At 35.4% G+C, this 16,487-nt stretch overlaps 1 protein-coding gene across 3 annotated transcripts in view; it reads right to left on the bottom strand.

Annotated features, from left to right (window-relative positions):
• Nucleotides 1-2,072: 2,072 nt before the first annotated feature.
• The window catches only part of LOC123688782 (neuropilin and tolloid-like protein 2), a 612,260-nt gene continuing 597,845 nt past the window's right edge, over nucleotides 2,073-16,487 (bottom strand). For all 3 annotated transcript variants that reach the window (XM_045627446.1, XM_045627447.1, XM_045627448.1), the window contains 2 exons: nucleotides 10,578-10,905; nucleotides 2,073-2,997 (listed from right to left, as the gene is read on the bottom strand). In XM_045627446.1, the coding sequence (XP_045483402.1) occupies nucleotides 2,777-2,997; nucleotides 10,578-10,905 (549 nt within the window). In that variant the 3' untranslated portion in view covers nucleotides 2,073-2,776. The remainder of the gene's footprint in view (nucleotides 2,998-10,577; nucleotides 10,906-16,487) is intronic.

The raw sequence follows: 16,487 nt of genomic DNA, 5'->3' as shown, positions 1-16,487 counted from the left end.
ATAGAGCACTAACCATCTTTTATCGGATGAAGGGTGCTCTTAACAATATTCGTGTTCAAACCAACTACGCACAAGCTGGAAATTCTAGATTCCTCAGAGGATTCTATAAAGGCAGTGTTAACTTTCAATTTTACTCCTCAATATATATGTACAAAGATCACTTAGGGATGGCATAGAGGAGGTTTTGAAGAATACCCTTTTGAATTCTCAATTGAAATTCAGGTTGTGCAGTCTGTATTTCTTGTTGATATAGCTCAGTACCGTGAAAGCCATTCAACAAAGCCGCAATAAAAAAATGGACAAAGTTGTAAAGTGTAAGGATACACAACTCTGTCCCCAACATTTTAATTTATATTCAAATAGAAGCTATGATAAGGCGAAAGAAATGAATTGAAGAATCTGTAAAAGAATTTACAACTGTTTAACCAAAAAAATAACAAACTCTTCAACGAGAATATTCATAACAATGGGTTTCAGTGTACATTCTCTCAACTTTACAACTAGATGAACTCTTTTTCAATATTATGAGGAAACCCATGCAAAAATGAAGAATTATTAACTGAAAATAGTGCGAAGATCAGATTCCAATTTTAATATAATTTATTCTGAAATCAGGAATATTTATAGAAGCAACTAATATCCCCAAACAGTCGGCTTAACAGAATAATTTAGCCTTTGAGTAGGCACACAGCAGGATATCTATCCACCTGATCATCTGATATTGCAACTAGATCGAGTTAAATATGAATCAGGTATAGCAAATGGGAATATAATGACAGTATACAGGACTGCATCTGCACGACCTCTTCATCGTTAAATCTATCGGAGACGAAGACGGTCAACCAATTTCCATTTTTGTAGCTATTTTTTCTGACTCAGGTCAGTAAAAAGAGGCAATAATTATTTGGGAAATGAACGAGAAAAATATCATCTAAGAAATATATTTTCAATTGATTTATGCGAAGCAGATTTGGAAAAAGAATTGGATGAAGTCGAAATTTACTGGGAACTGATGAAATTCAGAAATAAGATGTATTCACGAACAAAAAAAATAAGATATGATGAGCCAGTCGTAGAATTTCACCAAAGACAAGAACAAGAAGAATTTCAAACTACCGAAACTAGAAGTGAAGAAATTCGATGGTGACGTGAAACATTGGATAGGGTTATGAGAACAAATATTCACGAAGATGAAGAATTTGAATAGGAAGATTTGAGTTGCGATAAAGTAGATGCTGCATTTATGCATCGTTAGAGATGAATCCCTAATTGAGGTTTATAGGGGGTGGGATTGTCAGACTGAAGCTGGCAGCCAGAACAAAGATAAGTATGACTAAGTATAAGTAGCTTACATGATAAAATAAAAACTCAACTGAGAGTTTTAGAGTGGAAGATAATGGAGCAATTGTACAATAATTCCAATCGAGAATTTTTTTCTGGTGTTACGAATAGTAGTTTCGCCGATTTATGGAATTCGTATATTTAGGGAAACAAGAATCCTGTTGAAGTTAAATCAAGAGACGCCGAAGGAGGGGGCCATCAAGCACTTCAATCAATTTAAATCAGAATTAATGTAGATGGAAGATATGAAATGAACTCCCATACATCAGATAACACCAAACGTTTCAACTGGCCTCTGGAAAGAATTTTGGAAGTTATTTCTGGAATAGACGGAATGCACGTGTGGCCAGGGTGCAGCTACAGCAGGCAATTATCCTTTCAGAGACTAAACATCCGTTGAAGGTCGAAGACAAAAGCGGTTAATGGGTAATGGCTCCTAAGTACTCCATGGAAATTGTACACAGTGAATTGAAAAAGGAAGATGAAGAAAACGAAGAAGATGATGATGATCAATAGAAGAAAGAAAAGAATCAAGAACCGAAGACAAAATTGATCACGTGGAGTGGACTTTTGAACATCAAAGCATTTTGGTTTCAATAGTCATTTTTCTTTTGGTGTTGAATTTTGTTTGCAATACAAAATTTTTAAGTCATCCTGATGCAAAAAGGAGGAAGATATCTCCTCACTATGAATAGAAAAAGTTGAATATTTTTTTCAAATATAATAAAGAGTAGACATAAAGTGCGTCAGAAGTTCCGTGATATTTTATTATTCTCCATCCCAAATACAACAGTGTTCAATTCTATCTTGATATATTAAACAACCTATTATCAATCTGCTCTCAAGCAGGAATATGAAGGAAGATTGCTGATGTTGAATTTCATTACCGAAGGAGCAATCATCATAGAATATTTTACCAATCAAAAATTGTGTAGCTCCAAAAATCTGCTCTGACATAAGCAATAAGTGGCAAACTGGCAAACAACTTATATCTGAATTATTAGCTATTTCAACGATAGTTTATCACATGATTTTGAAGCCGAGTGGTTCAACTCAATCACCTTCAATGACTTCATATTCACCAAAACTAAGGGAGGCGAGTTGTTATAACCAAAACAAAAGGAGAAAATCAATAATAATATATAGCTCATTTTAGAATGAATCTAGCTTAACCAGTTCTGATCACCGAATCAAGAAAAAAACTGCTCATTTCACGAAACCTTTTTCAGAAGTGCATGCTCACAGTCTCCTCACCGTCCCCGAACTGTCACGTAACTCGGGAAAACTCTTCGTCGTAGGTTTGCGTCTGAACGTGGCGTTCCGAGCACTGTTCTATGTCTACGAAGTCTCTGTGGTCTGGACAAACGAGTATTTCAGCGTGGTGGCGCCGAGGGTGTCTTCGTTTGTAGGGCTCCCACTCGGCTGGCAACAAGTGTCAGTGGGTCACGATGACGTCTGGCGCCGATTTCGTCGTCTGCACGCTGTACGGCCTCTTCATCTTCTCCTCGTATTTGTTGATGGGGTTGTGGCTCATCTCGATAGTGGCTTCCGCCTTGAACTTGTTGTTCTCCTTCTTGTAGCCGAAGGTGCTGAAAGGCGCTGGAGGGGAATTGGTACGCATCGAATGGCTGGGCGTACTGTTTCCGGAACTGTAACCTAGAAAATAAAGAGCTCGTTAGGAAGAGGATGTATGAAAATCGCTCGAAACACAATAATTTAAAGAAGAGTATTGACGAACAGTCAGGAGCTTTTGAGCGCTTGCTGAATTCTTATTCGATTCAAATGAAATTTCGTATGAGTATTCAGTTTGAGCCTTAGTTGATACTTTGAAAAATTATGCTCTATTACACAGATTTCAGAACTTAGTAATAGTAATAGTAATAGTAAATTTTATTCGCCATCAAGAAAGAATTACATGGCACGTCATATAAACACATTCAGCAATATTACATAATGAGAAAAAAAACATACTAATATGAATATAAACATCAGTTAACACAGTTTAACAAGTTAAAATTCAATCCATCAACACGCTGAAGATAACACAAGTCAGAACTCGAATCTCAAAAACTCGTCAACAGAATAAAATACGTTCTCCAACAACAAATTCTTGACATTTCTTTGAAGAGCTGACCCTGGCAAACTCTTCATAGATTGAGGAAGCTTGTTGTACAGTTTAATGCACCAGTAATTCACTGCAATTTGAGTGGATTTAGCTCTATGAAAATTGCTCCTGAACTCATCTCTGTGTCTGGTGTTGTACGAATGGCAATCGCTGACTTGAGTGAACTTGGGCAAATAGTGTAGTTTAGGCTAGGTCACTTTGTGACAATACCGCATTTGGCATAACAAAGTTGTTTGTGTATGAATTAGTTCACTGTATACGAGCCTTTAGTTTCTATTCATGCCCTAATGGTTACTGTTTCCCAACCATTGGCATCAACATTTTAAATTGGTATTCCCACTGATGTCATCAACCTCGAATTCTCAAAAGATTTCCATCGTGTTCTTCATGGACGCCTCCTCTGCAAACCTAGAGCATTTTGGAGGACGGTTTTTGCTGTGGATTGAGGCTTTTATCCAAGAAAGGAGTTTCTCTTTGCCTAGACCTGTGACCAGCGATGTGCCCCACGGGACACTTCTGGGTCCTCTCCTTTCTAGCTGATTTACTCCGAGTTCGCCTTGCTCACAATTTGTGGACGACACGAAGTTTTTTAACAATCCTTCCTCTGATTATGAACGGCTGAATGTCCTCTCCAACTGATCCAAGAATTGGTTGCTTCCAGAGAACTTTGAGAAGAGCGTGGTTCTTCATAGCGGAACCTTCACTACTTTCTCAATGGACATCAGCTGGGTACAACAGACTAACATAAGGACCTAGGGTTAACAATCAAATCTGAATTGAACTGGTCTCTACATGTAATGAATGTAACATCCAAGTGAAGGAGCCTCGTCTTTATGGTCTCTAAGTGCTTTCGTTGCACTACGGGACATCATCTGGAGTAACACATTTATGAATAAAAAGGCTAAAGTTAGGATATACAAAACTTGTGTTAGACCGGTATTGACATACGCTACAGAAACAAGAGCTGACAACCAAAAAACTAAAAATATCATTCGAACAACTGAAATGAAAATACTAAGAAACATCTCAGGATACACACTAAGAGATAGGAAAAGAAACACTGACATAAGGCACGAATGTCAAGTAGAAGACATTGTCAGGTGGGGACGTAAGAGAAGAAGAGCCTGGAATGATCACGTGGACAGGATGACTACGGGAAGACTGGCAAAAATCGCTAGGGATGGTATACCACGGACACGACGCCCCTTAGGAAGACCCCCAAAGAGATGGATGGATTCGTGGTCATCAATATCTCAAGAGAGCTGAGAGTTGGAAAACACAGGCCTAAGGCCTATGATATGTGGAAGAAGAAGAAGAAAGTGCTTTCGTGGTTGTTCTCCCTCTGTATATTCTAGCTTATATATCATTTAAGACCAATACTCAAATTGATAGAGCAGCCTGTTGCCCTTTCCTAAAAGCTGACATGGAGCAGTAGGAGGCTGTACAGCGTTGGTTTTCTCTCATTCCTTGTGGTCACAACCATCCTGTGTATGAAGAGAGATTCTGTATTTTCGGTTAAACCTCATTTCAAGATCGCTCACTCAGAGGTGATATCATATGTATCTTCCGGTCTATTCATAATATGATTGGTGTGAACCTTTCATTCTTTTTACCATCAACACTAATAACTTACGAGGTCACATGCACAAGTTGAAAAGAGAAAGCTTCAGGTCTACCCAACGACAAAACTGCTTGTACAATAAAATTTTTTCAACCTGGAACAAAGTGCCTGTGGATGTGTTTTGTGCCCCAGTGTGAACAGATTTAATTTACATGAATTTGTATATTTGTGTATATTTTTCGTGTTAATTTTTTTTCACTTTATTACTTACATACTGTATCAAGTCTTTTGTTTCAGAACTACAAAGGCTAGCCTCAGCTCTTATTAAATGATAATAATAATAAAACATCATCATTTATAGGCGGAATGACATAATATTATATTCAGTGACAAATTGCAATTCTGTCTAGAGATGTAGGATAGCCGTAAAGAGATTAGGAGCTGCCATAAAGAGCGGCGTGATAATGGATTATCTCTTGAAAGACATGAATATAGGACATTTGGAGTGATGATTTAGTTTGTTTAGGGACCTATAATAGCCCATCACAACTTCTCCTCATTCAATGCAATGTTGAAGCCCGGCATCATGTTAATAATTTCCCAAATTCCATTTAATTTATAAGAACAATTTTGTTCGGTTACCACGTTCATTAGATTGGGACCCAATAACACATCTGTGAAATAAGATAAAAATAGTGGTTTTGAATAAGATGCTATAAATACTAAATAGTTATCTATCATTCAATTTAGTCGATAACTAGTCATGTACAAGAATTCACTTATCTGTGAGGTGACCAATCGAAATTTTTTTTTAATTCTTTATTGTTTTATCTTAACTCGACAGAAATTTATCTGAATATGATTAAAAAGTGAAACACATTCTATCCATTTATATTTAAGCAGAAATAGTGTGTTTTAGCTTTCAATAATATATTTTTTCAGTACCTATTTTTAGTATTTACTAAAATTTCTAACAATTATTTTCGTTTCAACAAGAAAGGAAATAAGATTAATACAAAGTATAATGAAAAAGTATCGTACTAGCAGAATATAGGTTGAGAATTAACTATAGTGAACGTATATCCATCGAAAGTGACGATATATAACAAGTTCTATTTGGTTAAATTCTAACTCAGACTTGAGACCTCTGATTCACATTATAAAATATAGAGTCTCGGAAAATTATTGTTACATGATAGTGGCATTTGGAATATATTAAATGTTGGTACTTTGGAATGATTTGGAAGTAGAGAGTTCACACAATTCTAGTAGGAATTGTTGTTAATACACAATTTATAAATGTCAAATTTTAAGTTTTATTCGTGTATGCCAGTACCACTACAAACATTACAAACGCCCCTACGATATTACAGTTATCTATAAGAGTCCAGATGTAACATTTGCATCATTGAGTAACGCGGAGGATATCTTTGAACAACTTTTGAAATAATATTAAGACGATTGTCAGGTCAAGTATTTTCAGTCTGGACCGAAAAATATCTCAGAAACGTGAGTGTAGTAAAATGGGCCAATCGACATTCCTCACTCCAGAAAGATTCAAGATCTGAAGATTTGAACCAAACATGTGAAGTGAAATTGAAGATTTTCCTTAGGTTTCGATCGAAAGATCTCAGGTCTTCAGGTTCGGTGTAAGATTCAATCGTATCGTGTGTAACGCATTTCAGATTCTCATTATCAGATCAAAACGTTAGGTCGACGGTACATGAGCAGGCATCTCAGTCCCGGTGCACATGAGCCACAAAGTAATCAGGACGCCGGATAGTTTTCAATCGGACAAGCAGAAACACTTTGACAGGTACCCGATTGCTATCGACGTATTATGTACCTGATTCATCCCAACGTATTTCTTCCTACCATGATTGAAAATATCGCAGCGTCCCTATTACATTACAGCTCATATGAACCGGACCTGGAGATTTCTGAAACTTCCGCACGTTTCAACAATGAAAAAAGTGATAATCTGAAAAAAAATTTTTCTTATCAGACAAATTTGTGGCCTAATTTTGTCGGGGAGCGGGAACTACATATATAAGACAAGCGTAATGCGCTCAGATGAGTTGCCGATCGTCGATGATGATATCAACTTAATTGTACATAGCCACCATGTAGTTGGAACCAGAATAAAATTTGAATTAGATTCTTACGAGAAAAAACATCATGTTAATTTTTATGTCTGAATCCAGGAAGAATGAGGAGTTTCAGCCCTTGCTAATGACTTATGAGCTTCTGATCTGAAATTTTCAATCGAAAAATCAGATTCTACAATCGTTGCAACGACTTTATGGTGATATGAAAGACCTAATGGAAGCTCCTATTTTTTATAGAAATGGTTGTAGTTTACATTTTTCCAAAACGAATGGAAATAAAAAATGAATTATTACAACTATGAATTCTACCATCTCTACATCTACCTCTGGGATGTTTTTATTTCAAGTTAATAGCACCAATAATGAAGATGTTATGAGAATTTTTAATTTCACACAATTTTTTGATTTTCTCTTATAGCTTGAAAACAGTTTAATTCATGATATTGCGGTTTTCACCTGATCAATTCTCTCCAAAATCGTCCCGATGGGCCATTCATTTTTTTCTAGGTCAAAGGGGTTCTGAGATCCCTGATAAAGGGTGCTCCACAAAATGTAACATAAGAAATATGATTTTCTCAGTCCGGACCTACGTTATCGACAAGGAATTGTTAAAATTACTATTCAGAATGAAAAATACGTTGAATTTAGACGAGCGGGTAAGACTTGTGTAATCCGATCTTATCTTAGAATAAGCAGGATGTAGGTATCCATTATCGATTATTGCTTTTCTTAGTTATCGTCTCACTGCGATGGTTGCATCGATATATTTTTCAGGGATAATAAAATATAAACTAGTACGGGGGAATCTCGACTTATCTAAGTTCGATAAATACGTAGTACCGTTTTGATAGTTCCCAGATGACAAAGCAGAAAGTTCGTAAGGCAAATTGGAAGTATGGTTCCAGCTGAGACAGCAGAAAAATCTAGCTTGAGCTGAGGTTGAAGACGGAGTTTGTTGATGAAAAACGAAGAAGGATAAAAAAAATTCTAACGAATGATTGGGGGTGGTATTCTGGGCAATTTCTGGGCGGACTTGGGATAAGAACGAGGTTACGATTTTGGTGAGGATTATGTAAGAAGATGAGTATCGTTTATGGACTCGTATTGGGAAGGGTTTGAAATTCAAATGTCGGTCGCGACCGGACTTAGAGCAAAACAATTCCTTTTTCAAGTTCTGAGTTTTTAATACAGTATGCAATATGGCTTCAAGATAACGATGTTGTTAGCGACGATCTTCCAAGTATTGCAAACAAGTGCGCTTATTGCAAAAGAAATATTGCGAAAATTAGTGTAAAGTGTAATTCATGCACTAAAGTATTTCATAATAGTTGTGGATTGAAAATTTCGAAGTGTTGTGACCAGAAATTTGCGATTTCATCGACTGGCGAGAAGGTGAATTACAATTCAGATATGAATACAGCTGTCGGAACCGACCTACAAGTGAAAACTCCGTCTAATTTAATCGATAAAGATTCAGGCCGACAAGATCTCTTGTTTAAGATAATGGCCGAACTGGAAAGTAAAAACTCTATACTGGAAGAAAATATCGAATTAATGAATTATAAAATCTCCATCCTAGAAGATAACATCACAAAAAAAGATTCCATTATAACGCAATTGAACAAAAAATTAAATAAACAAACAAACGCAGCAACGGGAATAACGCTAAGGTTCAGCAAAGCGATCGTGATCGACATACTGTAACTGATGCTCCCGAGGCTACCGTGCTATCTACTTACACGGCAGAAATTTGTGAGGCGAGATCTCCACTTGCAGAAGCGCCAACAATGTCAAAAATAGTATACAAAAATAAAACACCTGAAATAAAAAGTATGAACAAGAAAATATTGATGAAGAAAGATCAGGATCCTCCTCTAAATAAACAGGTCAGTCTCAGTACGAGTGTAGATATCAAAAACATCTCCTTTGATGGTGAGGTAAATAATGAATGGAAAAAAGTTTCTCGAAAACGAAATAGAAAAAGTTCCTGCATTAGTTACAGGAACATTCTCGGGTCCATCAGCTGTAGAGGGGATCAAGAAATACAAGGCACTGCATGTAACAAACCTTAAACCTAACACTGCAGCTGAGGATCTTACAACGTTTTTAAAGCAGAATTTCTCTGAAGTGATATGTAAGCCAATTAAATCACGATTCCCAAATAGTTACTCGTCTTTTAAAGTCCTTATTCCCACTGGTGAAAATGACAAAGTGATGATAGAATCGAATTGGCCAAATAGATCCACAGTACATTATTTTCACCAGCGAAGAAGGAGAGAAGAATAACCCTAAGTCTCAATAATCATACAAGTGAACAATGTGAAGAGATATTCAAGATGAAAATAATACATAAAGAAATGAATGTTAAGAAATCTTACTATTGTAATTTTTGATAGAGCCGTTGAAATTGTGTTGACTTGTCCTATACATTGTTATATGTCTCACAGGATTAATAAATATTATCATTATCATCAATAAGGTTGAGTTGAATAGAAAGGTGCATTAGTAGATGAGAGAGTTTGAGGAATTTAAAATATTCAAGAAAGAAGGAATTGTTTTGGCTCTGAGAAAGGAAGAGTTAGGTCAGAAATAGGAAAACAGGGATTTTTGATGAAGTTTCAAAATTTGTTTTTGGAATAGAAATAGATTAGTTCGGAGTGCGCGAGTCGGGAGTGGTGTTACAAAAAGGAATTACACGTCTCGTGTGAAAGAGTTGAATTAAAACTAGGTATAGGCAGGGCCTATTACCCGACCTAGCACCGCGGAATAAGGGCAAGTTAATTATCTTTTGGTTATTCAATTTAATTATGTTTTGATTTGATGAAGAACCAATACTTTCTTCGTTGAAGATAAGTTTTAATGAGTAGTGCCGATTCTCCCAAATTCAAAGTAAAATAGATAATTTTGTTTATTTTGATTCTCTTATTTTAGTACTTAGTAGATTATTATTGGAGATATTTTTTTAATCATAAAGTTTTTGGCCGTTCAGTCAAATCTGCACAAATTTTGTGAATATTATAATTTTGGTTTTTTTGTTTCATTATATTCGAATTTCAAAAAATTACTTGATTTTAATTAACCCAGAAAACTAATCCTGCCCCTCAAGAAGGAAAATCGTCCATAGAAGCGACGGGCCGAACTCACAATATCCGAGACCTCTGAAAAGCCGCTCTTCCAGGGGTTGAAAGAACATCTCAACCGGAGAAAGTGAACTTGGTCACAATTGATGACCATCCCTACACTATCATTACACTATTATGAAATTATTCCTCCTTAAACGTCCCAGGACGTTACGGTGAATCACCCTGCTTAGGGAACAGACTCAGTATGATATACTCAGGGTTGATTGTGAATGTCAGTACAGAAATAAATACTCAACCTACGAATTCGTCACGAATCCGAATCGACCCTACCAGCAAAATACTTAAAATTTTCGTCTTACCTTGTGTAGTGAACAAACTCTCCCTGGTCTGGCAGGCGCTGTCGCACATCTCCGGCAAAATTTCCGTGTCCACCGTATAAATCCCCTGGCCGTTGGGATCCCCGTTCGGCGGGCTTAGGCTGTGCTCGCTGTGCCTGATCAGGATGGGTAGCAGCTCCCCCCCGGGGACGTAACAGGGGGTGGTCGCCCCCACGTTCGCCATGTCGAACCTGTCGATCGACGGTGAACCGCTGCTCGATCGTGGGCCCCTGCTCCCCGCCTTCGACATCTTCTCCATTTGCTCTTGTTTGTCTAACTCCAGCTGTTCGCGACTCTGCCGAATGTATTCCTTGAAAAAATAAGCATCCTTCAGATGTGGAACCGCTTTTATATCTTTTAAGAGGCGATATATCAGAAATGAGGGTTTCATCGTTTTTATTTGAATCATAATCGTTTTACTTCGGAATAAGGTTTTAAGCTTCAGACTTATGGCGCAAAATACATTGGGTATTGGTTTGCTTCTAAGTAAAAGCTTATAATAGCATTAGAACAAGAAGCTGATTTGGGTATTTTCCAAGTAAACCTACCACCAAAATTAAGGGAACAAACAAAATCTCATCGAAGTTTGCAGTTTATATTCTCTCCGGCCTATTTTAGCAATTTGGCAATTAAGCTATTCTTCGGGTAATGTCGTCCTCGGTTACTTTGTTTTTTGTTATACAGGGTATTCCAAAAAAGACAACATCGAACGAAAATGCAATGTAGATTAGAATGTGGTCTACCTATGTATAACTATACCCAGATATATCGTTCATACGAAAGTCTCACAGTTTTCGAGATATTTGATGTTTCATGGAAATGCTGAATTTTTCACTTTGAATTATTTTTCTCATTCTATAAGTGGAATTGAATAATTTTCGAATCATTTTTTTTTTCCTGAATATTGTTCAATGATTGCTTCAATTCATGCACTGAAAAATTGCACAATTATACAGGGATTCAGAAGAAGAATGTTTAAAATTCACGTTTTGGGGAAAATGCTTTTTTTCGTACCGAATTCAATCTGAGGAGGTGTAAAAAAGCACAGGTCCTTTTCTGCATATTAAGTTAAGAAGTCGCCTAATCTGCGAGGAAAAGTAAAATACAGGTGATAACCTCATTCAGAAAAAAAGATATTCAAATGTTTATCGAAAATGGAAAAACTGATTATGTCACCTCTTCCACAAAATCTTTCATTTTGCACACTCTGCTGAAAATAATGAATTAATTCATTAATAAAATGTTACCGAGGTGCGAATTCACATACATAAAGTAAGTACATCAATTTTCATAAGAACCCATACAATAATAAGATTACCGTCAAGATGGCATCGTATGCAGACGTGTGTGAAAAGTGCTCTGAAAACTTTATAGTTTCTTCGAAGTTTATTAAGTGTTTTTTTTGTGATAATAAATATCACACAAATTGTGCGTCATTAAAAGACCATTGGTTGAAAATTTTAACTGAAAATCCAAATATTTTTTGGACATGTGATCCATGCAAGGAGAAACAAACATCTAGCAGGACAATCAGTGGAAATAACGACGACCTATCCGCTGAAAATATATTGTTACGTAAACTTATTGAAGAGAAAGATTCAAAAAACACAATTTTGCAAGAAAATATCCAACTTCTCAAGGAAAAAGTTATTATCATGGATGAAAAATCACGAAATTCGTTGAACAATACACAACAAAAAACCGTTCCGATAACGAACGTTAACAGCAGGAATGCTCCACATATGTCATCATTTGCTAGTGCAGTAGAAAAGGGTAAACAAAGTACAAGTCATAATATTATGAAAACATCAACATCTGCGATTCCGAAAAACCCGATACAGCCTACTGGTATAAATAAACAGTACGATTTTCAATCTGATCAATTTGAATTTGAAAATGTGGGTAGAGCTTCGAGTCATACAGAAAAAAACGAAAGTAATTTCAAAAATCATAATAACACTGATTGGATAAAAGTTAAACCTAAAAGACGTCGTAATTTTGTGGTTGGTCAATGTAACGAGGCAGGAACCATTCAGACTGTACCGAAATTGGTCTCTCTACATGTCACCAGATTACATCCAAGTACGAAAACCAGTGATTTAGTGGGCATCTTAAAGAATAAATTTCCCGATGTTAGTTGTGAAGTACATGCTTCTAAATACCCTGACAAATATACCTCTATGAAGGTAACAATCCGGCAAGAACATCTCAAAGAAGCCTGGAAACGAGAGATCTGGCCTTCTGGAGCAATTGTGTCGAGGTTTTTTGGCAAAAAGAGGGTGCTAACTCAACAAGTAGACCCTCAAAACCATTAATTGAATTACTTAACACAATAAGCATTATCCATCAAAATGTACAGTCCTTAGGAAATAGTATCGACAAACTTGAACAGTTACTTGCAGACAACCCAGATTGTTCCATTCTCTGTATAACAGAACACTGGAAATCAAGGGAACAAATCTGCCAATTGGGATTGAAAAACTTCAAGTTAGCGGCCAGTATGTGTCGGGAAATAGGAAAACACGGTGGATCGGCAATTTTTATCAAGAATAACATTTTAGCAAAGCAATGTGAATCCATTAGTAACCTATCTACTATCGGAGAATTTGAATGCAGTGCTATACAGTGTGAAGTGAATAAAATGAAGATGAGAATTGTGTCAGTGTACAGACCTCCAAATGGAACTATCGAGGTATTCTTTGAAAAACTTGAATGTTTGTTATCCGAAAAAATTGAACCCAATATCATCATATTTATAGCAGGGGACTTTAACATCGAAATGAGGGAAGAGAATAACACTAAAAACAGGTTATTTACTCTTTTGAATCATTTTTCTATTGAACCTCAAATTAATGACTATACCAGAGTAACTCATCTTTCAAAAAGTTCTCTAGATAATATATGTACTAACTTTGTGGGTAAGCTGAAAGCTGAGGTTTTAGAGTACCACATTTCTGATCATAGGGCTCAAAAAGTATCTTTTGAAATAATTAATACTTCTAAGAATGAACTTTCTCGAAAAAGATTTTTCACTGAAAAAAACAAAGAACTTTTCCGAAGTAAACTTTCACAGCAAACATGGACAAATGTTTATCTGACCGAAAAATCTAATGTCAATGAACAATGGCGTGTTTTCAGTAATCAATTCATAAGCCTTTTCAATGAATGTTTTCCTTTAACTTTAGTACATACGAAAAAGAAAATTCACTTTGAACCGAATGCTAACATAAAACAGGCAAAAAATTGCTTGGATATTTTGCTGGTTTTATCTGAATACGATTCATCTTGCAAAAACCAGTATAGTCTTTGTAAGAGAGAATATGACAAAATGTTAAAACTGGAAAAATATAGGGTTTTTGAGGAGAGAATAGCGAAATCGGATTGTAAGATGAAATCTATGTGGGCTATATGCAAAGAATTGACAGGAAAAAGTTGTAATCAACAAAATTCAACACGAAATAATTCAAAAAAATTAGCCAATGACTTCAATGATTACCTTGTTAATATAGTACAAAATATTTCTGCAAATCAAAGCAATATCCCTTTCGAATGTATGATTCAAGATAATAATTGCTCTATATTTCTTAAACCGGTCACCACACATGAACTTGTAGATTTGTCTCATCATCTGAAAAATAAACTTTGTTCTGGTTATGACGACGTACCTATTGCCATCGTGAAATCATCAATAAGAGAACTGTCAGAAATTATCTGTTACATCATTAATAACTCTATGAAATATTCAATCTATCCTGATCAATTGAAATTTGCTATCATCAAACCATTATTTAAAAAAGGGGATCCTGATGATCGGGGTAATTACAGACCGATTAGTTTGTTGCCCGCTTTTTCGAAAATTTTCGAAATGGTGATGATTCTAGACTGCTCAATTTTATGAATGAACACAATATTTTCTCCAAATTCCAACATGGCTACCTGAAAGGCAAATCAACAAATACCGCCATATATCAGTTTATAAATGCAATTCTGAATCACTTAGAGAACAAACATTTAGCTTTAGGTCTCTTTATTGATCTTAGCAAGGCTTTCGATTGCGTTAACCATGAGCTTCTACTGCTGAAATTAGATAAATATGGCATAAGAGGAAGAGCGAATGAATGGATACGTTCTTTTCTCACAAATAGAAAGCAACAGGTTTCAGTTGATAAGTCTATCAAATCTGATATCAAAATTGTCAATACCGGTATAGCACAAGGGAGTATAGCTGGACCCATTTTATTCATAGTTTTCATAAATGACCTTCCTTCATCATTAGATTGTTGCCTTACGACGAATTATGTCGATGACACTAATATATTAGTGGGCGGGAAAAATATACCAGAAGTTCTCGAAAGAGCAGAAACCATCTTTATTAACGCAAAACGTTGGTTCGATATGAATAAACTGAAAATAAATTAATCTAAAACCAATTTAATGATATTTAGAACTAAACAATCAAATTTGTCCAAACCAGAAGTGATTGAAATTGAAAATCATACAATGTATCCAGTAACAACTACAAAATTCTTAGGGGTGAATATTGATGAATTTTTAAATTGGGAAACGCATATAAGTCAATTATGCTTGAAATTGGGAAGTATCGGATATGGAATCAAAACTGTCGCTAATTACATGAACATGAATACACTTAAAATTCTGTATTTTGCTAACTTCGAGTCAAATCTGAAGTATGGTATAATTTTTTGGGGAAGCAACTATAAAATTCAATCAGTTTTCATTGTGCAGAAAAGAATTCTAAGAACAATATGTAACATGAAATTTAAAGAATCATGCAGAGGCAAATTTAAGACTTTGTCTATCATGACTGTATACGGGCTCTATATTTATGAATGTTTGTTGTTCACTTTCAAAAATAAAAATCAATTTGATACAGGTCACAGTCATGATTATGCTACCAGAACACATGATTTAATTTATCCACAGCACAGGTTAACTTTATTAGAAAAAGGTCCTTTTTATATGTGCATAAAAATTTTTAATAAGTTGCCTAACAATATGAAATGTTGTAATAGTTTTAATAAATTCAAGAAAGATGTTAAAAATTTGTTAATTAATCTTGAACCATATAATATGAACGATTACTTCAATTCTGAGAATTTAGTTTAATTTATTTCTTTTGTATGTTTTTTTTTGACACTATTTCTTTTTATGTATAAGTTTTTGTATATAATCTGGAAATAAACTATCTATCTATCTATCTATCTATTAGGCTCTTGCCATTCTAAAATATGAATAATGGTTCGAAAAGTTATATCATACATATATTCATTCTCCAAAAAAAAATTTCTAATTCTTTTGAATAATAATGAAAACTTCATATACATTATGGTCTTCAGATTAAAATAAAGCGTACTAATTTTTGAACTGATGGCTGAAACGGTATACAGTATAAACCCCTCTAAAAAGAAAAATAAATGATCCAAAACACCACAATTGAGTAACCAGCTTATAATAATAATAATAATGGAGTTTGTTACGGTGAATTATGAATTGAATAAATGAATTGACATAAAGACGGACGTACTTTTCGGAATTTTTTATTTTTTAATGCAAATTTTCTTCATCATAGTCCTATATCCATAACTTGTGTATTCAGTTCACTAACTTGCATTTAGAAACATTTAGTCTCTCCAAAAAAATTAGCCTGGAAATGTTTACAGAGGTAGCAATCTCAACAGGTAAAGTTATTCATCTTCTTCTTTACTCTTGTATGAAATGGATATATTGGAATTGTATTTCTAGACAGGGCCGTCGGCGTCGCTAGTCAGACTGCCGCCCTAGACAGAGACCCAATTTGCCGCCCTAACAGAAGCATACTTAGCAGAATGCTAAAAATTAATATTGAATAATCGGGTTCCAGGTCCCGCTCTA

This window comes from Harmonia axyridis, chromosome 1, assembly GCF_914767665.1.
Source record: "Harmonia axyridis chromosome 1, icHarAxyr1.1, whole genome shotgun sequence".
Lineage (NCBI taxonomy): Eukaryota > Metazoa > Arthropoda > Insecta > Coleoptera > Coccinellidae > Harmonia > Harmonia axyridis.
This window is presented reverse-complemented; position numbering and strand designations above follow the sequence as displayed.